The sequence below is a fragment of the Pongo abelii genome, chromosome 16 (assembly GCF_028885655.2).
Source record: "Pongo abelii isolate AG06213 chromosome 16, NHGRI_mPonAbe1-v2.0_pri, whole genome shotgun sequence".
Taxonomy (NCBI): domain Eukaryota; kingdom Metazoa; phylum Chordata; class Mammalia; order Primates; family Hominidae; genus Pongo; species Pongo abelii.
The window spans coordinates 22,676,238-22,700,345 of record NC_072001.2 but is presented as its reverse complement, the minus strand read 5'-3'; the positions used below and the strand labels follow the sequence as shown (position 1 = coordinate 22,700,345).

Here is a 24,108-nt window from a genome sequence, read left to right as displayed (position 1 = left end):
ATTAAATACTAAAATAAATAGTAAAATACACACTAAAATACTAACATTTTGGTCTTGAACTGCTGATCTCAGGTGATACACCCATCTCAGCCTACCAAGGTGCTGGGTTTACAGGCATGAGCCATCACACCCACCTCAAAAGCTTTGTGTTTTTAAATATATTAGACATGTCTCTAGTTTCAAAAAAAAAAAACAAAACAAAAAAAACCCTTAATAATGTAGGAGAATATGAGAAACTTTTTCCAAAAAAGAGAAATTATTGTGATTATTTTACCTTATTGGAATGTTGGATAATATAGTCAGCTTTATTAATCATCAAGCATGCTGTAAATTTTCCATTATAATAGGATTTGTATCTCAATTAAGGTGATAAAGTTTTAAAGCTCAGAAAGTGAAAGCCAGCCCCACCCCTCTCCCAGAGTGGCTGGGGACAGCAGTTGCATGGGCGCCTTTCCTTGTGACATCACAGGACCTTCATGACACGTGGCTGCTTGACCCCGCCTCCTTTCCCTTTCATCTTTCTCATTGACCAATGGGCTTGGAGCATTAAGGCCACGCCCCTATTCTGCATTCTAGTGTGACCCTGGTGACGCCTCCTGTGGCTCAGTCACACAGCTGCGTGGTACGTGACTGGAGGCATATCACTGCCGTTGCCTGGATCACGCCAATGTGGCCCCAACCCCACCTCCCTCCCCTCCCCATGATGTCAGAGAAAAACCAACAGAGCAAATTGCCTGAGGCCAAGGAAAAGGTAAAACGCATAGGATTGCGGCACCCCAACCCCAACCCAACCCCAGGCCCCCTCTGATGGCAGAACAGCTGTCAGAGTCCGTGTCACTCCAGAGGTACACCAGGCTGGGCCCCCCCAATGCCTCTGGGCTCCCTCAACCAAAATCTTGTGTCAGCCCCAACCCCTGCCCTCACCTGACTTTGAGCGGGTGACTCAAGGGACTCTCTGCTCTGTACTCTGCCCTCACCTCCTCTTGCCTGAAAACTGACCTCCCTGGGCCCTTCAGGTTCATGTTTCCAAGGAACTGGATGCCCCAGCACCTGCCCTCACCAGTCAGCCCAGGGTGACTTTGGGCAGGTGACTCCTGGGGCTCCCCACTCCATACTCTGCCCTTGCCTACCGCTGCCCCATGGCTGACCTCCTTGGGCTGTTTGGGCTCATGTCTCCAAGTACCTGGGTCCCAACCCTGCGAACCCCAACCCAATCTCAAAGAGGCAACTTGGGCATAGCACTGATGTCACCCGTCCCCCACCACCCCACGGAGGAGTGGAATGTACTGATGGCACAGTCCCTCTAGGAACTGTCATTACTGCTGCAAGACTGGCCTTTGATCTTAGGACCCATCCCCTAAGTGTTCTCACCCCGTTTCTGGTTACGCTGGTTGCAGCACAAATTTCCATCTGGAAGGGGAGTGGGGACCATGTGACCTAGGATCAAGAAGTTTCAGGCTGCCTTACTCCCTTAACACAGAAGTTGACTGTTTGAAAAGCCTACACCTCCCTTGTGAACTCAAAATGTTGACAGTGTCTCTGGGTGGCAATGGGAGGACGGGTTTGGTTTGGTTTTCTCCCAGGCTTCTACTCTCCAGAGAGACTTCAACAGTTTTTCCTAAGTTCTCCACCTCATATTTGAATTCTCCATGGTTCTGGCACCAGAGTGCCCATCAGTCAGTGATCTTTGAAGTGAGATTTGCTCATCTTCTGTGGAAGAGACCTTGGGAAACTGAACTTGACAATTTGAATCTTCCTCATCTCATCTCAACCTGGGGTACTTTCAGTGCCACAGGATACATATGGGGCATCTTTCTGAAGCATCACTTTCCCTTGATTCTCTTGAGAGAGACAAAACATTAATGTTCTTAGGGATGACAGTCACACATATATTTCTAAGAGACTAGCAGACTTCTCTCCAAAATGAAGCTTGGGTTGTCCTCTTTCTGTTCAATTCCCAGATTTAACAGAAAGGCTGCCTTCTGCCCTGAGGATACGTGACTTTTACTTTTCTACCTCTGCCTCTGGTTTTGGTCCCTGGCAGCTGCGGATTTGTGGCAAAATCCCAGAGCTCGGAGGCAGAAGAATGAGTTTCGGTTCCATTATTGCCTTTCTTTTAGCCATGGTATCAATCTCTCTCAGTCACTAAGTGATTGCAACAACACCTTGTACAGTTGTCGGTGGCATTAAATCAGATAGTCTATAAGAGTATTTTGTATAAACTGTAAAGTGACTGTAGGAGCTTGTAGTTCTCATGAGTATCACTGCTCCCCTTTTCCACAGTTTACAGATGATCATCAGTGGAACAGTGCTGGTGCTGGTACCGGAGCAACCGACAGCAAACAGAAGAAAATAAATAATGGCACTAACCCTGAGAAAACCACTTCTGGTGGTTACCATTCACCTGAGGATGTGAGTCTTGGCTGGCTGGTCTCCTGAGGACAAGGGGCACAAGGGGAAGTCGAGGGTAACTGTTGAGATTGTGGAAGGAAGAACTGCTGGGTACTGGTTAAGAATTCTGGGTTTGAATCCTACCTCTCTCTCCATCTGCGAGGGACACGATTTATGGCAAATTGCTTGAGTTCTTTGGACCTCTCTTTTCACATCTGTAAAATAGGGGTGGTAATGTTTTACTTACATGTGTGAAGCTTAAATCAGATTTGTTGTTGTTGTTGTTGTTGTTGTGTTAATCTCTAGTCCAGGGCCTGCTGTAAACTCCTCTCCTCTTTGGGCTTCCATTTCCTGAGGAGGTAGAGTTAGAGTATTAGAGGTTTCTGTTTGCTGAGACTCTGGGATTTAAAGATTCACTAGAATGGAAACCTTGGGGCCAAGGGCTCCTGTCTGCCTTTTCCGTCCTATATCCCAGCTGGGAAGAACTGTCCGTGGCCCCTATGTGCTTGCTCAATGCTTGTTGAATGAACACATCTTTCTAAATCACAAGCTAGCAGAAGGGTGGGCTTTTCTCACATTCCATGTCTGAAGGTTTCTGTTACTGTCTTTTCTGGAGAATCTAGTTTCAGACTTTCAGTATTGTGGCTGTGGGCAAAAACCAATAAAGACTCAAATCCTTTTTCTTTGGGCATTAAGGAGAGTTGATCAGTTCGTGTTCCCATTGGGTCTAAGAACTTTGCCCTTAAAATCCATTCCTGACCCCTGCCTACCGCTTCCTGGCCTGGGGAATAGAATCGAGGGGCTACCCTCAGTCACCTTCCTTTGACTCTCCCCACAGAAACAACAGAACCGAGCTCAGCTGAAAGAAGTAACATGGTTTCTTTCTTTGCTCACGACATGACTGCTGGGTTTCGGGGGCACTCAGATGTAGAGGCCCCAGTCTCGTCTCGCCTACTCCCAGTACGGGGAGGAAGGCTCACCTCCCAGATTCCACCCCATCCCCACAGGGTCCCTGATAACCTGGTCCCATGGGTGGGCCTGTCCTGGGGCAGTGGTGCCATTCTGGGGGCATGTCTCTTGCTGTGCCATCTCTGCCTCCCTCTAGTAAGAGCTCTGTCTTCCTCTTCCTATAGGAAAAGCAGGAAAGCCACCAATATCAGCAAGCCCTAAGGAGGCAGCTAGAGGTGAGTGGAGGGTGTGAAGTTCCCTCCTGTCATCTGGAGAAGGTTTCTTTGCTTCTCTTTCAGCACTTGCTTGTCTTTTCTCCCAAAGGCCCAGGATCATACCATACGAATCCTTATGTGTCAGAAAACTGAACTGGAGACAGCGCTCTATTACAGCCAGGATGCTGCTAGGAAATTTGAAGGTGGGAATCTGGGCACCCCATCTTCCTTCAACCTGGCATTTTCACAGGCCTTTGGGCTGCATCTCAAACTCTCTCATTCCAGAAGAATCCAAGGATCTGGCAGGATGCCTGCATCATTCCTGGAACTTTGCAAGAGAGTTACAGCGGGCTCTCTCTGCTGTGTCCACACAGCACAAGAAGGCGGACAGTGTGAGTCCAACCATCTACCCCGTCCCCTGGGAGCCCAGCTTCACAGATGGAGGAATGAGCCTAAAGGTCCCTTCTGCAGGATGCAGTGTCCTGCCCAGAAGACAGCATGGGCCATTTCTTGCTGCTTTTGTATGTGGTTGTTAGAGGCAGGTTGGGGCTGGGTCAGCTGCTGTGAGTGAGTTGCGGGGCGCTGTGGGGAGCAAGCACTGGACACAGAGCTCCGAGGCCAAGTGCCCACCCTGCCCATACTTGGCTGTGCCCTTGGTCAAATCCTTGGTGGGGATTAGGGTACTTGTACCATGAAGGTACAGAAGAGTATCTTTAGTATGTTACCATTTGTGTAGAGAGAGGGAACACATGTACGTGTGTGTGTGTGTCTCTGTGTGTGTACGTATTATGGTAATATACATAAAACATGTTTGTAAGGATTCATAAAAAACTCAGGCGAGAGGAACAGTATTGGGGGGAGATATTTCCCTTCTGTACCTTCTGAGGTTTGGACTATGCCAATGTATCGTTCTTTCAAAAATCAACAAAGGATTAATTTCCTCCTCCTTATCTGTGCCCCTACCCCCACCAAAAGAATGGGTTTAGAGAATCAGATATACCTGGGTGTTGAAATCCCAGCTCTAAGTGATCTTAGGCAAGCACTTAACCTTTAATACCCCATGTTTTTCATCTACACAATAGAGGTGATAATGATAACTGTCTCCTATGGTGGTGGTGAGGATTAAATGGGATTGTTAGCTTAGGGCCTGGTGAAGCACTCAATAAAGTTTCCAACAGTGGTAGTAATAATAGCAATAGCAGCATTACTGTAATAATGCTGTATACAGTAATAGTAAAATTTTCTCATCTCTCTGGGCCCCTGTTAGCCAGCTAACAATTCAGTCTTTTTCCCTGTCCCTTCCACCCTTACTGAGTTCTTTGAAAAACAAGTGAGAGCCAGGTGTGGTGGCACATGCCTGTAATCCCAGCTACATAGAAGGCTGAGGAGAAGAATCACTTGAACCCAGGAGGCAGAGGTTGCCGTGCGGTGAGATTGTGCCATTGCACTCCAGCCTGGGCAACAAGAACGAAACTCCATCTCAAAAAAAAAAAAAAAAGAAAAAGAAAAAAAAATTATACCATGGACTTGGAAATGCCTTGAGAACATGTCAGGTGGGATTGAGAGGGAGCAAGTGTTACTGTGGAGTAGTCACTGTAGCTGTCATCACTGGTCGGTCAGCTGCTCCTCTGCCTGCTGTATCCTGACTTGACCTTTCTCTATTTGCAGTATATCAAGGAGTTAACAAAGGAGAGGGACGCTTTGAGTCTGGAGCTGTACAGGAACACGTAGGATAGGGGAAGGTGGGATGGGAGGTCTGAGAGCCCTTAGCATGGGTGGTGTGCTGGGAGGTGGGGGGTACAGGTGAGCATGGCAGGGGGTCATACAGGTTTGCATGTGTGCACAGGGAAGCTCCAGTGCCGGCTGTGCCACTGACTCATGGGGTAGCCTCAGGCAACTCATGTCTTCTCTCTGGCCTGCCACCTGGGACTTTTAATTCCTGGGTCCCTTCTAGTGCCACGGTTCTGTGGTTGTGGGGCGAGGGTAGAGGGTCGATCACCAAAGCGGTCCTTTCTGTTCTTCGTTCATTCCTTTCTCTATTGCCTCCTGCCATAGCATAACCAATGAGGAGCTGAAGGAGAAAAATGCCAAACTACAAGAAAAACTTCGACTCGTAGAAACTGAAAAGTCTGAGATCCAGCTCCACATCAAGGAGCTAAAAAGGAAACTGGAGACGGGCAAAATCCTGCTGCCACAGGTGACCAGCGGCAGCCCCGGGGGGTGTGGGAGCCCCATCCAGCTGGGACCATGGTCTAGGGATCATGCAGGGTATGGGGAGGCTCCAGCCAAGAGCTGGAAAATTTGGGTCCTTGTTCTGGTCCCACCATAGAATCCTCTAGAGTGTGCTAAAAATCTACAAATTGGGACCATGCCTGGGAAATCAGAAAACCTCAGGGTTAGGGCTTAAAATTTCTTTTTAAAGAATCATAGACTAAAACCGTTATTTTATAGATTACATTTATATACCTAGCTTATGAGTCTATTTCCTTTTGAGGTTCAAACCAACACTTTGCAGGAGGAGAAGATGTGGAATCAGGAGGAGGAGCTACGGGATCAGAAGGAGAAGCTACGGAAGCAGGAGGAGAAGATGTGGAGACAGGAGCAGAGGCTGCGGAAGCAGGAGAAGGAGCTGCGCGAGCTGGAGGAGCAGATGCGGAAGCAGGAGGAGCAGATGTGGGAGCAGGATAAGCAGATGCGGAAGCAGGAGGAGCATATGTGCGACCTGGAGGGGCAGATGCGGAAGCAGGTGGAGGAGATGCAGAAGAAGGAGGAGCAGATGATGAAGCAGGAGGAACAGATGTGGGAGCAGGAGAAGCAGATGATGAAGCAGGAGGAGCATATGTGTGACCTGGAGGGGCAGATGCGGAAGCAGGAGGAGGAGATGCGGAAGCAGGAGGAGCAGATGATGAAGCAGGAGGAGCATATGCGCGACCTGGAGGGGCAGATGCGGAAGCAGGAGGAGGAGATGCGGAAGCAGGAGGAGCAGATGCGGAAGCAGGAGGAGCAGATGCAGAAGCAGGAGGAGCGGATGCGGAAGCAGGAGGAGCAGATGCGGAAGCAGGAGGAGCAGATGCAGGAGAAGGAGGAGCAGATGCGGAAGCAGGAGCAGATGCGGAAGCAGGAGGAGCAGATGTGTGAGCTGGAGGAGCAAATGCGGATGCAGGAGGAGCAGATGAGGGAGCAGGACGAGAGGCTGCGATTTAAGGAGGAGAGGCTGTGGGATCAGGATGAGAAGATGCAGGAGGAGGAGGAGAAGATGCGGGGGCAGGTGGAGAAGATGCGGGAGAAGGAGAGGACGGGAGAGCAGAAGATGCAGGAGGAGCGGTGCTCAGAGCCCTGCCTCCCTCCCTCCGAAGATCTGTATGATACGAGCCACCCTGGCAGCGTGAAGCCTGCACGAGAGGCCACGGAGGGTTCTCCTGATGACAATTGCACTGCACAGCAGATGATGCAGCTGCTTGGTGGAAGGAAGAATGCCCAGGAGTGCCCAGTCTTAGGCAGCACCTCCTGCATCCCATTCTTCTACCGAGGAGACAAGAGAAAGATGAAGATCATCAGTATCTAAAAGCCGGCACTGTCAACAAGGCCTACAGAAGTGTAAGCCACCACGTGACCTTGTGAATATCGTCTGAGAACAAACTTGAAAAAAGAAAATTTATTTTAAATTGTGGCAAAATACTGGCCGGGCACGGTGGCCGGCACCTGTAATCACAGCACATTGGGAGGCCTAGGCGGGGGGATCACCAATCCCAGCTACGTGGGAGGCTGAGGTTGCAGTGAGCCGAGATCACACCACTGCACTCCTCTCTGGCTGACAGAGTGAAACTCCCATCTCAAAAAAAAAAAAAAAAAAAAGAAAAAAATTCTACTTGAGGACTCTAATATCTATGTATGTTTCTATTTTTTTTTTTCTTGGTCTTTCTCGTTTAGTCTTGTGTTGTCTTGTCTTATGGCATGCCTAGTTAACTTTTATCTGCCTCCAGAGAGTATTGACTTTGACTTTATGGCACACAATTGGCGTTCAAGCAGATCACCTTCATCTAGTTTGGGACTAAGCTGGCTCAAAGCAGGTTTTAGTTTTTGTGACAGCTGGTCTATTTTTTATTCTTTTGGATTCTTAGGGGTGGCCCTTCCAGGATCCCCACCAAGGTCCCATCTCCTTACTGGGACCCAAATTCTCATTATGTCATTTCAGCCCTGTGAGAGTGCCAAACATTCAGCTAGGCTCTCCAGCCTCTTAACTATCACTTCATACTCAGTTTCTTAGCCTCTTAGCCCTCCACTGTTGACCAATCACCAAATGGGGGAAAGCACTACAGACTGTCAGGGTCACCTCCTAGGCCTGGTCACTCAAGTCCTGGCTGAGGTCTCCAATTACCTTCCAACAATTGTTTTTGATGGTGAGGGGGGACACAATTTTGTCCAGTTTTTCTAACTGTTCCTGTGGGGAGGCTAATCTATAACAAGCTATTCTGCCTTTAATGAATGTTGAAAACTTTTTTTTTTTTTTGAGATGGAGTCTCGCTCTGTTGCCCAGGCTCTAGTGCAGTGGTGTAATCTCTGCTTACTGTAACCTCCGCCTCCTGGGTTCAAGCAATTCTCCTGCCTCAGCCTCCCAAGTAGCTGGGATTACACGCATGTGCCACCACCCCTGGCTAATTTTTATATTTTTAGTAGAGACGGGATTTCACTATGTTGTCCAGGCTGGTCTCGAGCTCCTGACTCAGGTGATCTACCCGCCTCAGCCTCCCCAAGTGCTGGGATTACAGGCATGTGCCACTGCATCCAGCCCATCTGTCTTTTTAAAAATATTTCTGATTTGAGGTATTTTATATTCCATGAAATGCACAGATCTGGTTTACATTTTGATGACTTTTAACAAATGTATTACCCATGTAACACACCTCCTTTGAAGATATGGAACATTTCTATCATCCAGAAAGTTCTCCTGTGCTTTCATCCTGTCCGGCACTCCCCCAGCAGCTGATGAACCTGCTGAGGACATTGGTACAGGATTCTGGCCTCCCCAAAAGAGCTACTTTGACAAGACTGCTTGCCTTACCCGGCACTAAATCCCTGCCTGCTCTCTCAAAATTTCCATCTTTAAACTGCTTGTACCTATAACCCTCCCACATGAAATCCATAGATAAACCAGCCCACAGCCTAATATTTACTGTATACCCAAGCTTTCAGAAATACGACTCCCAGGAGTGGGGACTGATGGCTGCATCCCCTCCTCCTCCTGGAAGCCTCTACCAGCCTACAGAGCCCACAGAGTAGATCTCACCAGGCAGCTTGAGCCTGAAAGTGCTGCGGAGCCTCCTGCTGGTTCACCCTCACTATGGTGGCACCTACACGGGAGCAGCTGGGCTCACCCATTAAGCAAGAAGACATTGGCTCGATACTGACACTCCAACCCCAGCCTGGGCAAGCCTGGCTGAAAGGACCCTTCCTTCTGGTCAGACTGTGGGGAGATGGGCCAGAGCATACACGCTCTACCGCCCTCCTCATGCTTCAGCTGTGCTTCCTTCTTAACAGAGGGAGCAGCTCATGGATTTGGCCAAAGTCTTCTTGAGGGCTGTAGGTTTGACAGGCTGGGTGTGTGGGGGCCACTGTGCTAGAGAGACAGACTGGTGTGTCAGAAGGCAGCCACCTGGCCAGAGGGGGGTCAACCCCCTTGGTAACCCCCTTCCCCCATCTGGACACAGAGCCCTGCACTCTCCACATGTGACTGCTCCCCTCAGAGCTGCCTCCAGAAGAGGGGTTCTAACCCTGTGGGTGGGGACATTGTGTTACTTTACAGTGGGCCATGGCTCCCTCTGATATCTCCAACTCAGAGGCAGTAGAGAGAAGATGAGAAATTCCCTGCACCTCTAGTCCTAGCTACTTGAGAGGCTGAGGGAAGAAGGTCACTTGAGCCCAGGAGTTCAAGGCTGCAATGAGCTATGATTACGTCAATGCATTCCAGCCTGAGCAACAGAGTGAGACCCAACCTTAAAAACAACAATAATAAGTTAAACATAAAACTACCACATTATTGGCCAGGCATGGTGGCTCACACCTGTAATCCCAGCAATTTGGGAGGCTGAGGCGGGTGGATCACGAGGTCAGGAGATCGAGACCATCCTGGCTAACACGGTGAAACCATCTCTACTAAAAATACAAAAAAGTTAGCCAGGCATGGTGGGGGGCGCCTGTAGTCCCAGCTACTCCGGAGGCTGAGACAGGAAAATGGCGTGAACCTGAGAGGCGGAGCTTGCTGTGAGCTGAGATGGCGCCACTGCACTCAAGCCTGGGCAACAGAGCGAGACGCTGTCTCAAAAAAAATAAATAAACATGTAAGCATTCCACATTATTGACCAATTCCACTCCTAGGTATAGACACAAAGAATGAAAAGCAGACACTCAAGACACTTGTAAACCAATGTTCATAGCAGCATTACAACAGTCAAGAGACGAAAGCAACCTGATTGCCCACTGATGAAGGGATAACATGTGGCTTACATATATAATGGACTAGTACTGAGCCTTTAAAAGAAAATTCTGATGCATGTGGATGAACCCCAAACACCTAAGAAGTTCAATAACCCAGTCACAAAAGGACAAATACCGCATGACTCCCCTTATAGGAGACACCTTGAATAGTCAAATTCTGAGACAAAAGTAGAATGGTGGTTGCTTGGGGACACAAGGAGTTAGTGTTTCATGGATACGGAGTTTCAGTCAGAGAAAAGGCAAAAGTTGTAGAGATGGATGGTGGTGATGGCTGGGCAATAATGCGAATATACTTAATGCCAATGAACTGTACACATAAAAATGATTAAAACGGCAAGTTTTATGGTATGTATATTTTACCACAATATGTAAATTTTTTAAATTACATTTTTAAAATTGTTATGAAAAAATACAAATAATCCATCCAAGTCATTTAGAAAAGGAGCATCAGATCAAGCTTTTCAAAGTGCCAAAACTCAGAAGATTACCTGGTTGCTTGCCCCATACCCAGCTGTCCAGAATTGACTTGGCCCTATATACAGGTGCAGGAGTTTCTTCTTCATCTTTTTTCTTTTTGTCATTCAGATCTTCTTTCTTTGTTCCACTTGGTTCGACACTATCATCTGCAGAATTAAAGATTTTTTAATCTGTAACTGCTTTTCAGAATGTCATACCGTTAGTCTCTGCAAATGTCCCTCCCCGAAAAGTTACAACACACATCGTTAACTGAATGGCATGCGGTGTCCCCCACCCCCAGGGCTGTGAGCATGTGTGACTAATAAACTGCTACTTCATCTGTCCAGTGTCAGTGTCCTATGTTCAGCCATCCCATATCCCTAGGGCAGGAATCTTGTAGGGTTATAAACAGAACTTTAATCAACCTCTCCTTGGTTATTTTACTGGTTCCATGATACAAGTTTTTCTGTGCAAAAGATCTGAACAGAAACTTCACAGAGGATACAAGAGTGGCAAAGAAGAACATGATATTCAGCATCGTTAGCCATTATGGAAGTGCAATTAAAACCACAACGAGATCCCACTAGACTTGTTAGAATGGCTCAACTAAAAAACACTGATAACACCAAGTGCTAACAAAGACACAGAGCAACAGAAACGTGACAGATTGCCAGCGGGAAGGCAAACTAAAACAGCCACTTTGGAAAACAGTTCAGCACATGACCCAACTTTCACACTACTAGGTCTTTATCCTAGGGAAATGGAAACTATATTCACACAAAATCTGTACAGAAATGCTCACAGCAGGATTACAATTGGGAAAGAAAAATTGAAACAACCACAAGGTCCTACAGTAGCAGAATGGATAAACACCATGTTGTACATGCACATGACGAGATACTAGTCAGCAATAAAAAGAACTATCAATACACAGAACAGCAGATAAACCTCAAACATATAACTGGGAGTAAATGAAGATTGTTTCAAAACGTTACTTAAAATATGGTTCCACTCACATGATATTCTCAAAAAGAATACCCTATACTGATGGAGAACAGATCAGTGGTTGCCAGGGTATGAGGCCAGGGAACACGTGATAAAAAGGAGCAGCACAAGAGAGCTTTCAGGGTGATGAAACTTCTCCATCCTGATGATGATGGGGGTTACATGAATCTATAGAAGTCAAAATTTACTGAACTACATACCACAATAAAATAAATTTCATATAAGTTTTTTAGTTAAAATAATGTTGGCTGGGTGCGGTGGCTCACACCTGTAATCCCAGCACTTTGGGAGGCCGAGGCGGGCAATTCACAAGGTCAGGAGTTCGAGACCAGCCTGGCCAACATGGTGAAACCCTGTCTCTACTAAAAACACAAAAATTACTCAGGCTTGGTGGCACATGCCTGTAATCCCAGGTACTTGGGAGGCTGAGGCACGAGAATGGCTTGAACCTGGAAGGCGGAGGTTGCAGTGAGCTGAGATCATGCCATTGCACTCCAGCCTGGACCACCGAGTGAGACTGCCTTTCAGAAAAAAAAAAAAAAAAAAGGAAAATATCTAGGTCCAGGGAGGACAGCTGGAATAGTCTGGTGGAATCATGTCAGAGCAGGGAGCTGGGACTGGAGGGCTGGAGTAGGGTGTGGCCCCACTCTAGGAAGGAACTAGGAAACGCATCCTGGGTGAAGCAAGAGCAGAGTCCCGTTCGGCAACAGGTGAGCATTTATCTTGATCTGAGAAACTACATGCACATTTAATAAGTCTCACTTAGCCTCTTATTTTCCTTAACAACATGGAAAATGAGAGAACAAACAATTCAGAAGGTTAAGACATGAAATACATTTAATTCAGAAATCATACACAGGAAGGTAGGAAATGAATGGGGGAAAAAAGCAGCTAATGGAAAGTGAAAACGGGCCAGATGCAGTGGCTCACGCCTGTAATTCCACCACGTTGGGAGGCCGAGGTGGGCGGATCACTTGAGATCAGGAGTTTGAGACCGGCCTGGCCAACATGGTGAAACCTGATCTCTACTAAAAATATCAAAATTGGCCCGGCATGGTGGCAGCCACCTGTAATCCCAGCAGTTCGAGAGGCTGAGGCAGGAGAATTGCTTGAACCTGGGAGTCAGAGGTTGCAGTGAGCTGGCATCTTGCCACTGGACTCCAGCCTATACAACAGAGCAAGACTCCATCTCAAAAAAAAAAAAAAAAAAAAGTGAAAATAACCCAACATGTACTATGCAAAGCCTCTGGCCTAACAACAATACATTACCCTTTTAAATCTTTACAAACAACCTTGAAGGAGGCAGGCTTTGTTGTCTCCAGTTTACCAAGGTAGACACCTCGGATCACAGAATACAGAGTAGAACCCAGCCAGAAACACAGCTCAGGTGAGAACACAGGTGCTGGCTCTAAATGCCACACTCTGCCCTACGTGTGTGTGTGTGTGTGTGTGTGTGTGTGTGTGTGTGTGTGTGTGTGTGTGTGTGTGTGTGTGTGTGTGTGTGTGTGTGTGTGTGTGTGTGTGTGTGTGTGTGTGTGGTGTCACAAACCACAGCCCAGGGGCCAAACCCAGCCCACAGCCTCTTTGTGTATGGTCTGAAAGCAGAGAAAGTATTTTACTTTTGTTGTTCTTTTGAGACAGTCTTGGCTCACCACAACCTGTGCCTTCCAGGTTCAAGCGATTCTCCCAGGTTCAAGTGATTCTCGTGCCTCAGCCTCCGAGGAGCTGGGATTACAGGCGTGCATCACCACGGCCGGCTAATTTTTTGTTTTGAGTGGAGATGGGGTTTCACCATGTTGGCCAGGCTGGTCTCGAACTCCTGACCTCAGGTGATCCGCCTGCCTTGGCCTCTAAAAGTGCTGGGATTACAGGTGTGAGCCACCACGCCCGGCCACTGTATTTTATATTTTTTAATAATTGAAAAATAATCAAAAGAAAAACAGTATTTTGTGACTTGCAAACATTCTGAGGACTTCATCTTTTGGTGTCCATAAATCAACTTTACAGAATGAACGTCCCCTGCCCGCTGACGCAGTATTGTCTGTGGCTACTTTGGCACTACAGCTGCAAGGTCCCATGGCTATGACAGAGACCATAGGGTCCATTGAGACCTTAAAATATTTACTATCTGGCCCTTTAGAGAAAGTAGGCCACCCCTACCCTACATCTGGCTATAAATTTTACACGTTAAAAAAAATGCAACATTCTTAATTTTAAACTCAGTACACTGGAACACTGCTCATCTCCCATCTTCAAGATGAAAAGCTTCGACAGTCACCAGGAAGCAGACAAGAACCCTAAGTACACCTGAAGAGTTATTCTCAGGAGCAGAAATTACAACATTTTACAACAGCAAAAGCAGGATGAAGTCACTGGAGGGTATGAAAACAACCAAGAGTAGTTAGCACCACCAGCTCCAAGACCACACCACATCAGCTTCAAGGTTGTCTACTCTTCCTTTCACTACTGTACAGTTCAAAGTAGACACAGAGAAAATCGAACACATACTGCCCAGACACATTGCTTATGGAATGCTGGAGAGAAGGGAAGCGAGACCTCCCATTGGCCAGGTGTAGTGGCTCACGCCTGTAATCCCAGCACTTTGAGAGGCCAATGTGGGAGGATCACTTGCACCCAGGAGATCAAGACCAGCCTGGCCTACACAGCAAAACCCCATGTCTACTAAAAATACAAAATACGGCTAGGTGTGGTAGCTCACATCTGTAATCCTAGCACTTTGGGAGGCCGAGGTGAGAGGATCACTTGAGGTCAGGAGTTCCAGAGCAGCCTGGCCAACACAGTGATACCGCATCTCTACTAAAAATGTGGCTCATGCCTATAATCCCAGCACTTTGGGAGACTGAAGCGGGTGGATCACGAGGTCAGGAGTTCGAGACCAGCCTGACCAACATGGTGAAACCTCATCTCTACTAAAAATTCAAAAATTGGCCGGGCGTGCTGGTGTGCACCTGTAATCCCAGGTACTCAGGAGACTGAGGTGGGAGAATCACTTGAACCCGGGTGGAAGTTGCAGTGAGCCAAGAAGGCGCCACTGCACTCCAGCCTAGGCCACAAAAGCAAGACTCCGTCTCAAAACAGAAAACAGCAACAACAAAAATTCCACTGTCAAGACAGCAGCGTGACCACATGCTACATCTCTTTCTTCTATAGAACATCATTAGACATAGTAAAAAAAAAAAAACAGTATTTTGAGACAGAGTTTCATTCTGTTGCCCAGGCTGGAGTGCAATGGCGCGATCTTGGCTCACTGCAACCTCCAGCTCCCAGGTTCAAGCGATTATCCTGCCTCAGTCTCCCGAGTAGCTGGGATTACAAAAAAAATACATACATTTTAAAGCAGAGTAACAAATTGATAACTAAGTGTGGAGTGTAAAGAAGGGACCACCGAGGACTGGAAATGGCAACGTTAGACTATGAACTAAATTTCTCCCATGGTTGATTTGGCCTATGCCCAGGAATGAGCAAAGACAGCAGGCCCGTGAGACTGGAAGAAAGATGGAGTCAGCCATGCTAGACTTCTCTCACCGTTATCATCTTTGCAAAGCTGGTGTCACCATTTATTGAAGTGAATTTTTTTTTTTTTTGAGATGAAGTCTTGCTCTGTTGCCTAGGCTGGAGTACAATGGTGCAATCTCGGCTCACTGCAACCTCCACCTCCCAGGTTCAAGCAATTCTCCTGCCTCAGCCTCCCAAGTAGCTGGGATTATAGATGCCCACCACCATGCCTGGCTAATTTTTGTATTTTTAGTAGAAACGGGGTTTCACCATCTTGGGACTCACAATACACATCAGCCCATCGCCTCTCCTGCTTGGCAGGGATGGTCATGATCCTCATTTCCCAGTTAAAGAAACCAAAACTCCATTATGGGGTTTCACCATATTAGCCAGGCTTGCCTCCAACGCCTGACTGCAAATGATCCAAGCGCCTCGGCCTCCCAAAGTGCTGGGATTACAAGTGTGAGCCACTGCACCCAGCCAATTAGGAGGAAATATCCAACATTTAGCCAGGTGCAGTGGCTCACTCCTTAATCCCAGCACTTTCAGAAGCTGAGGTGGGAGGATCACTTGAGCCCAGGAGTTTGAGTCCAGGCCTGGCAACATAGTGAGACCGTCTCAACACAACATTTAAATATTAGCCAGGCATGGTGGTGTGCGTCTGTAGTCACAGCTACTTGGGAGGCTGAGATGGGAGAGTGTTTGAGCCCAGAAGGTCAAGTAAGCTGTGACCGTGCCACTGTACTCCAGTCTGCATAACAGAGCAAGACCCTGTCTCAAAAAAAATCCAAAATATATAAATAATTGATACAACTCAAAACAACCCAATTTTTAAAATGTTTAAAAAAAAAACTTGAAGAGACCTTTCTTTAAAGAAGACATGAAAATAGGAAGTGAGTATCTGAAAGGTGTTCCGCATTGCAGATCATTAGGGAAATGCAAATCAAACCCACTGAGATACCCCCTCACACCCCTTATGACCATTATCAAAAAGTCAAAAGATAAATGTTGGCAAGAGTGCGGAGAAATCGGAACTTTTGCATTCTATGGATGAGAATGTAGATTGATACAGCCATTCCGGAAAAGAGTATGAAGATTTCTACAGAAATTAAAAATAGAACTACCATATGACTCAGCAATCCCTCTTCTGGGCATACAGCTAAAGGAAATGAAATCATTACTTTGTAAAGATACCTGTATTCTCATGTTCATTGCAGCCTTAATCACAATAGCCAAGATATGGAAACAATCTAAGTGTCCATCAATGGATAAATGGATAAAGAGTCTGTGGCACACATACACAATGGAATATTATTCAGCCAGGGAAACAAACAAGGTCTTGCCGTTTGCTGCAAGATGGATGAGGCTGGAGGATGTCATGCTTAGTGAAATAAAGCATACACAGAAAATCAAATATTGTGTAAACTCATTTATATATGGGATGTAAAAATGTAAATAAATAAACCTACAGGGATAGAGAGTAAAACATTGTCTACCAGGAGAGGTAGGAGAGGGGAGGAATTGGGGACATGGAGGCCAAAGGATACAAAGTAGCAGGTATGAAGGATGAACAAGTCTAGAGATGTAATGTATGACATGAGGACTGCAGGGAACAAAATTGTTCTGTATGGGAAATTCATGCTCAGTGAGTAGATTTCAACTGCTCTTGCCACAAAAGCAACAAGGAAATGGAGAACTATGTGAAATGATTGGTGTGTTAATTTCTTTCGGTATAGGAATCTTTTTACAATCTATATATAACCTGTAACATCATGTTGTAAGCCTTAACTATACACAAGAAAATTCATTTTTAAAAAAGAAAAATTGACAGTCAAAGACTGACAAAGCAAAGACTAAGTAAATAAAAACAGGGGTAACTGGATTTATATCTGTTAGTCAAAAAATGAGTGACTGACTGAGGCAAGTGCCTCCATCAATAGAGCTTTGTGGAGCCACAATTTGACGACACCCCCGGAAAAAACACACAAGCCACAGAAACACCTGTGACCTGTGCTTTCCAAAGAGGGTTTTGGGAACTCAGCACGTAAGGGGAGAATGCAGGCAGGAGAGAAGAAAGGGAGGGGGAGCAGGCAGTGAAGGGGTGGTTACATTCTTAGGAAGCTCTAATTAGTGCTCAGTAAATCTTCATTTTACATAAGATAAGGTAAACATCTGAAAAGAGGGAGGAAAGAGTCAATTATGCAGCCATCTCAGGGTAGGTGGAAGAGTGATTGATCTCATGTTCTTGTTCTGTACCTGGGAAGGTAAGCCTGTAATCAACAATGTCAGTACCAGATTGAAAAGAACTCAGTTTTACGTCTTCAACTGAGGTTGCAGAGCCAGGGTTAAAATGGGCATATGCTTATTTTATAAGGGGACATGGATCCTGAAAGATTTAGGGGCCAGCAAGGAATGTCCCTGTCAACAATTTGTAAGGGGGGCCATATGGAGAGGTACGTGGCCTTTTGTGGCAGTGGGGACCTGGCTTATGTCTAATGCCATCACACAGGGTTGTGAAATGGCAGCTCTCTCTTTGGGGAGAAAGAATGGTAGTGTTGGATGACTCAGCTCCCAAACTCACGTCTCCCTTAGCATAACAGGTTTGGCAGTTCCAAGACTTTATTTTCTTTTACATATTAAAAAAAACTCTAATGAAAGAGCTATGTGAGAGATAAAGAGGGTATTTCCTAATGATAAAAGGGTGCAACCAGCAGGGAGAAAAAGGAATTCTAAATTTGTTTATGCCTGGTAACCTTAAAACACACAGAACAAAGCTTAACAAACGAAAAAAAGAAATAAGTTGACGATCATTGTAGGAAACTTTAATATCTGTGTCTCAGCCACTGAAAAATAAACAGACAAACATCAGTAAGGAAATAGAATCGTTAAAGGATGCATTTAACATGCTGGACCTAATTGAGATACGTGGTACACTACACTCAACATGCAGAATACATATCCTTTTCAAGTGCAGAAGCAATATTTATAACAATTAATCATATTTATGATCATTGAGAGGACACAAATACAAAGAGTTTTAGTTATACAAATATTTAATCGCAGTGGAAGTATAAGTTTGGAAATTAAGCAAAACATTTTCAGTATGTTAAAGGGATGAATAAAATCAAAGTCTGCTTTTTTGAAACACTAATAAAACTGATGGCCCCCAGCAAGATTGATTAAGAAAACAGACAAAAAGCACAAACTCCAACCACAGACCTTACAAGTATTAAAAAGATAAATAATAGAACAACTTTGAAATTTTAGATAATGAACAAATTGCTTCAGCAAACACAGGTTACCAAAATGAATATTCATATATATGTAATTGAACCTGTAATCAAACACCTTATAAAGAAAACTATACAGTCTCACATGGCTTAATAAGTGAATTCTTTCCAAATGCTTAAGGAAGAAATAGCACACATCTTACATAAACTCTGTCAGAAACAGGAGAAGAAACATTTTCCAAATTGTCTAACCAGCATAGCTTTTATAATTCATATTAAAACCTCACAAGTCTGGGTGCGGTGGCTCACACCTGTAATCCCAGCACTTTGGGAGGCTGAGGCGGGTGGATCATGAGGTCAGGAGATCGAGACCATCCTGGCTAACATGGTGAAATCCCGTCTCTACTAAAAAATACAATAAATTAGCCAGGCGTGGTGGTGGGCACCTGTAGTCCCAGCTACTCAGGAGGCTGAAGCAGGAGAATGGCATGAACCTGGAAGGCGGAGCTTGCTATGAGCCGAGATCTCTTATTTAGTTCTCTTATTTCCATTGGTTAAAGACCAGAATGTGTAAAATATGCATTATCAGATTAGAAAAACAAAACAAATATCAGAAAAACGTTTTTCAAAATAGCATTTGCTAAAATCTATGAGAGAAACTTGCTCTAAAACTTCCTGTTTCAAAATTTCACTGTGTGTCCACCAAGTTCATTTTTCTGGCTGTGGACAGCAGGCCCACACCACGCCACAAACCCACCCCATGCCAGACACCCACCATGGCCCCATGAACAGGCCAGCTGAGAGGTGCAGCCACTGCCCAGGGCTCCCTGCTCTGTCCTCGGCTTCCTGATCCAACCTGCCAGTGCTTTGCTTTCTCTAAGTGTAGAAACTAAAGCCAAGAGCCCAAGTTTACAAAAAGCACATTTTTATTAAATAGAGGCACAAATGTGTTTCATTTTCTAATAAATCTCTTTCACAAATCACCTGCTTTTTTGCTCTTCTTGAGGTTTTTTTTTTTTTTTTTTCTTTTTTGTGACGGAGTCTGGCTCTGTCACCCAGGCTGGAGTGCAGTGGCACAATCTCTGCTCACAGCAAGCTCCGCCTTCTGGGTTCCCGCCATTCTCCTGCCTCAGCCTCCCAAGTAGCTGGGACTACAGGCGCCCATCACCACGCCAAGCTAACTTTTGTATTTTTAGTAGAAATGGGATTTCATCGTGTTATCCAGGATGCTCTCGATCTCCTGATCTCGTGATCCACCTGCCTTGGCCTCCCAAAGTGCTGGGATTATACGCATGAGCCACTGCACGCAGCCTGTGAAAAACTTCTGAGTATCATCATACCCTCCAACTTCTCCTCTCACCTATATTTAAAAGGGTCTGCTCTTTATCCTAACATCTATACTAGGTAATTTTCAGAATATTCCTTCAATCACCAAACACATTTTTGAGATTCTTGTGCTAGATTTCACTATCTTAATATGAAATCCAATCATCACCCATTAAAATACAATACAGGCCAGGCACAGTGGCTAACGCCTGTAATCCCAATACTTTCAGAGGCCAAGGCAGGTGGATCACCTCAGGTCAGGAGTTTGAGAGCATCCTGACCCAATATGGTGAAATCCCATCTCTACTAAAAATACAAAAATCAGCCAGGTGTGGTTGTGGACACCTATAGTCCCAGCTACTTGGGAGGCTGAGGAAGGAGAATTGCTTGAACCCAGGAGACGGTGGGTGCTGTGAGCCAAGATCGTGACATTGCAGTCCAGTCTGGGCAATACAGCAAGACTCCGTCTCAAAAAAAAAAAAAAAAAAAAGAAAAAATTATTACGTAAATAAATAGGCTGGGCATGGTGGCTCAGGCCTGTAATCCCAACACTTTGGGAGGACAAGGTGGGCAGATGACCTGAGATCAGCAGTTCAAGACCAAGCTGACCAACATGAAGAAACCCCACCTCTACTGAAACTACAAAATTAGCCAGGCGTGGTGGCACACACCTGTAATCCCAGCGGCTCGAGAGGCTGAGGCAGGAGAATCACTTGAACCTGGGAGGTGGAGGTTGCAGTGAGCCAAGATCACGTCATTGCACTCCAGCCTGGGCAACAAGAGTGAAACTGTCTCAAAAAAACAAACAAAAAAACAAAAAAAGGAAATAAATACAATACAGTACAGCTACTACGATTTACCTAAGAAGCTGTTGTATGAGCTGAACCAGAGGCAAACACTGTTTGCCAGAAGGCTCACAGATCCCCGTATTAATAAGGTCTTTATCCAATGGAGTCCTGCTTCTGTGAAATGTTGAGGCATTCGCTTCCTGTTCATCAATTTCTTTTTCCTTCTGTGCTTCTTTTTTGGCCTCAGTATCCTGTAATTCATAAACAGAAATTGTTTACAAGTGATCTCATTAGCAGGTGTGAAGGCACACAGGCTGGCTGAGCCCTGACCCCAATGCCAAGCTATCCCAGCCTCCGTGGCTAACGCACACACCTACCCACAGGCCCCCACCTGCCCTGTTGGAAACCCTAACTCAGTTGTGCAGTTCCAAACAGTGTCTTCTTTTTACAGATCCAAGGTCCAGGCTGCCTCTGCTGATGCTTTCCAACCTCCTTCTGTGAAGTCCCTAAAATCCTTAACCCTGCTACTGGCTCTCACAAAACCCAATGTGATCTGCCCCACATACGCAGCATCCAGCTGCTTTGTAAGGACAAGAAGAAGCTGGAATTCTCACACACACTGGTTCAAATGTAAATGGCAAAGCCACTTGGGGAAACTATGAACACACACTGACCCCAGGACCTAACAAATTCCACTCCAAGTGTTTACCCAAAGGGAGAACATATGTCCACTAAAGTACTTGTACACAGCACAATCGTGGCAGCTCTACACGGCCAAAAACCAGAAAGCCTGGGCGTGGTGGCTCACGCTTGTAATCCCAACACTTTGGGAGGCCAAGGTGGGGGGATCACTTGAGCCCAGGAGTTCGAGACCAGCCTCTGCAATACAGCGAAACCTTGTGTCTACAAAAAAATCAAAAAACTAGCTGGGCATGGAAACATGTCTGTGGTCCCTGCAACACAGGAGGCTGAGATGGGAGGATCATTCGAGCCTAGGAGGACAAGGCTGCAGTGAGCCAACATCAGGTCACTGCATCCAGCCTGGGTGACAGAGCAAGTCCCTGTCTCAAAAAAAAAAAGAAAACAAAAACCAAAAGCAATTAAATGCCCTTCAATAGGGGAATGAACTAACAGTACTACACCTATAAAATGGAACACTTCCCAATAAGAAAAACGAAGTCACAATACACATAACAGTGTGGAGTGAATCTGAAAATCATTCTCCAAGGCAAAACAGGAAAGTGTGCATACTATACAGTTATATTGCTGCAACACTCAGAGCAGGCAAAATGAATCTAATCTCAGGGCAGGGGAGTATCCTGGCTGCAAGTGCCAAGGGCACAGGGATCTTTCCGGGTGACGGGAATGGTCTACATGAGGAACAGGTTACCTGTTAACTTCACTGAAACAGACAACCTGCAGTATTTCATCACAATTAAATCATAACTCAAAAAAATTTTAAATTAGCACATAAGGTCAGTCGCAGTGGCTCACGCCTGTAATCCCAGCACTTTGGGAGGTTGAGGCAGGCCAATCACAAGGTCAAGAGATCGAGACCATCGTGGCTAACACGGTGAAACCCCGTCTCTACTAAAAATACAAAAACTTAAGCAGGCGTGGTGATGGGCGCCTGTAGTCCCAGCTACTTGGGAGGCTGAGGCAGGAGAATGGCGTGAACCCAGGAGGCGGACCTTGCGGAGAGCCGAGATCGTGCCACTGCGCTCCAGGCTGGGTGACAGAGTGAGACTCCGTCTCAAAAATAAATAAATAAATAAATAAATAAGCACATAAAATAATTTTAATTTAAAAAATACTTGGATATGATAAAAGTTGAGTGTTTTACTGTGTTCTGTTATTCTTCACATGTGTGAGTGTGGTATTTCCGATCTCAGTGCACCACCAGGTCACGTGTGCCTCCAAGGCCATACTTGGATCTCCGCAGTAATGGCTGCGTGTAAGGCTGACTCCAACCCTCCAGCAGCCATCAAGCTGCCCACCAGAAGATCAATCATGAATTGACGACCTGGACTTATGTTCACTTCATTGCCTGAAACTGAAATAGAAAGTGTGTGGCAATTGGAGTGAAACGCCATCCCCTCCCAGCACCCTGACCCATGCCCTCTCCTGTTCCTTCCCCGAGCCCACCTGCGCAGGGCAGGAGAGCAGAGAGTGCCCGGGCCTGCTCCTCCGTGGTGGGCAGCAGCACGGACAGCCGCTCTGCAGCACGGCCTGGGCAGCCGACTGCACGATGCTCAGCACGTCCGCGCTCCTGGCCAGGGTTACCACTGTCTGGTTAGGAACACAAACAGAAAACCAAAATTAAAAGCAGGTAGATACCATAACGTCAGACTATAGAATACAGAAAGACTTACCACAGGGAATCTAGAGTGGCCAAATGTTAAGAAATGTAATACTACTAACCAGAGACAATTCAGAGTATCAATCATTCCATTTCAACTCTCATTCTTAATAAATAAAATGCCCACACAGGAATGGCGGTAGCTGCTAACCAGCTGACAGCCCCCAGGCAAACAAGTCCAGTAACCACCAGGGCCTCTTCCCCAATGCCACTGAGCCCTACACCCACTGGATGACAGGGTGGGCGGCCTCATGAGGCCCACTGTACTCCTCATCTCTTCCTCCAGGGAAGCTGCCATGTGTGTCCTTGAGGGCCTATCCAGGGTGGCGAGAGCTCTACGTACCATTCTCAGTGACAGCCAGGGTTTGAGCGTCCCCACTCCCACACGCCACATCGGTGACCTTCAGTCCTTATTTAAGCCCAGCTACCAGCATCGGAGTGGCCTCATCTTCACTGGAGCCTTCAAACAGATAGGACAGAGGTTACTAAGTCCTGTAAGAGGCCACCTCCTGCTGCACGCTCCCACTCATGCAGAGCAGACATACCGTGGTCCAGCTGGCCGCAGTTCCCGTGGCCCCAGGTGTACAGCTCCCCCTCGGCAGTGATGGCCGCGCTGTAAGTGCTCCCGCAAGCGATGTGCACCACGTGCTTCCCGGCCTGCTTTCCAGAGAAGGCGGAGATCACCTTAGGCTCCTCCAGAGACCCTGGGGAGGACGGGAACAAACAGGAATGCCCTTCTTCTTGGTGTTTTTTCTTATTAGCAAAGGAAATTCAATATCCAAATTTAGACCATCACAGCATCAGGCCAGTTTCACCTTCCAGGTACTTTATAAAATAAGGAAGAGAGAATTCCAACACCTAACACCTCCATGACTTTTTATTCAGTTGGAACCCGATGCCAAGCATGGTATCCAGTAGAAATATAAAAACAGTGTTTGTTAAAGACTCGTATGACAGGCCGGCCACGGTGGCTCCTACCTGTAATCCCAGCACTTTGGGAGGCCAAGGAGGGCAGATCACCTGAGGTCAGGACTTCGAGACCAGCCTGGCTAACATGGTGAAACCCTGTCTCTACTAAAAATAAAAAATTAGCTGGGCATGGTGGTGGGCGCCTGTAATCCCAGCTACTTGGGAGGCTGAGGCAGGAGAATCACTTGAACCCAGGAGGCGGAGGTTGCAGTGAGCCAAGATTGCGCCATTGCACTCCAGCCTGGGCAACAGTGCGAGACTCCATCTCAAAAAAAAAAAAAGAAAAAAGGAAAAAGAAAATGTGGCCAGAAGTTGTGTGTTGTACCTATAATCCCAACACTTTCAGGGGCTGAACAAGGAAGACTGCTTCATCCCAGGAGTTCAAAACCAGCCTGGTAATAAAGTAATAA

The 24,108-nt window shown here is 46.3% G+C and overlaps 1 protein-coding gene and 1 long non-coding RNA gene across 4 annotated transcripts in view; one reads left to right on the top strand and one right to left on the bottom strand.

Annotated features, from left to right (window-relative positions):
* LOC129050385 (uncharacterized) overlaps positions 1-24,108 on the bottom strand; it is a 47,920-nt gene that overhangs the window by 2,010 nt on the left and 21,802 nt on the right. For all 3 annotated transcript variants that reach the window (XR_008513965.1, XR_008513963.1, XR_010137370.1), the window contains 7 exons: positions 23,275-23,433; positions 23,073-23,189; positions 22,516-22,659; positions 22,214-22,423; positions 20,443-20,621; positions 10,538-10,672; positions 275-2,606 (listed from right to left, as the gene is read on the bottom strand). This is a non-coding gene — a long non-coding RNA (uncharacterized LOC129050385). The remainder of the gene's footprint in view (positions 1-274; positions 2,607-10,537; positions 10,673-20,442; positions 20,622-22,213; positions 22,424-22,515; positions 22,660-23,072; positions 23,190-23,274; positions 23,434-24,108) is intronic.
* Positions 576-7,536, top strand: LOC129050333 (golgin subfamily A member 6-like protein 7). Its single transcript, XM_054532334.2, has 8 exons — positions 576-751; positions 2,284-2,412; positions 3,525-3,575; positions 3,664-3,757; positions 3,840-3,946; positions 5,223-5,281; positions 5,610-5,751; positions 6,049-7,536. The coding sequence occupies exons 1-8, from the start codon at positions 668-670 to the stop codon at positions 7,117-7,119; spliced, it is 1,737 nt and encodes a 578-aa protein (XP_054388309.1). The 5' UTR covers positions 576-667; the 3' UTR covers positions 7,120-7,536.

What these genes read in the sequence shown, in the direction of transcription:
- LOC129050333 (XM_054532334.2), top strand. Translation starts at nt 668, where the DNA reads ATGTGGCCCCAACCCCACCTCCCTCCCCTCCCCATGATGTCAGAGAAA. An exon ending in TGCCTGAGGCCAAGGAAAAG is followed by an intron (nt 752 to 2,283) that starts GTAAAACGCATA and finishes CCTTTTCCACAG; the next exon opens with TTTACAGATGATCATCAGTG. An exon ending in CCCTAAGGAGGCAGCTAGAG is followed by an intron (nt 3,576 to 3,663) that starts GTGAGTGGAGGG and finishes TTTCTCCCAAAG; the next exon opens with GCCCAGGATCATACCATACG.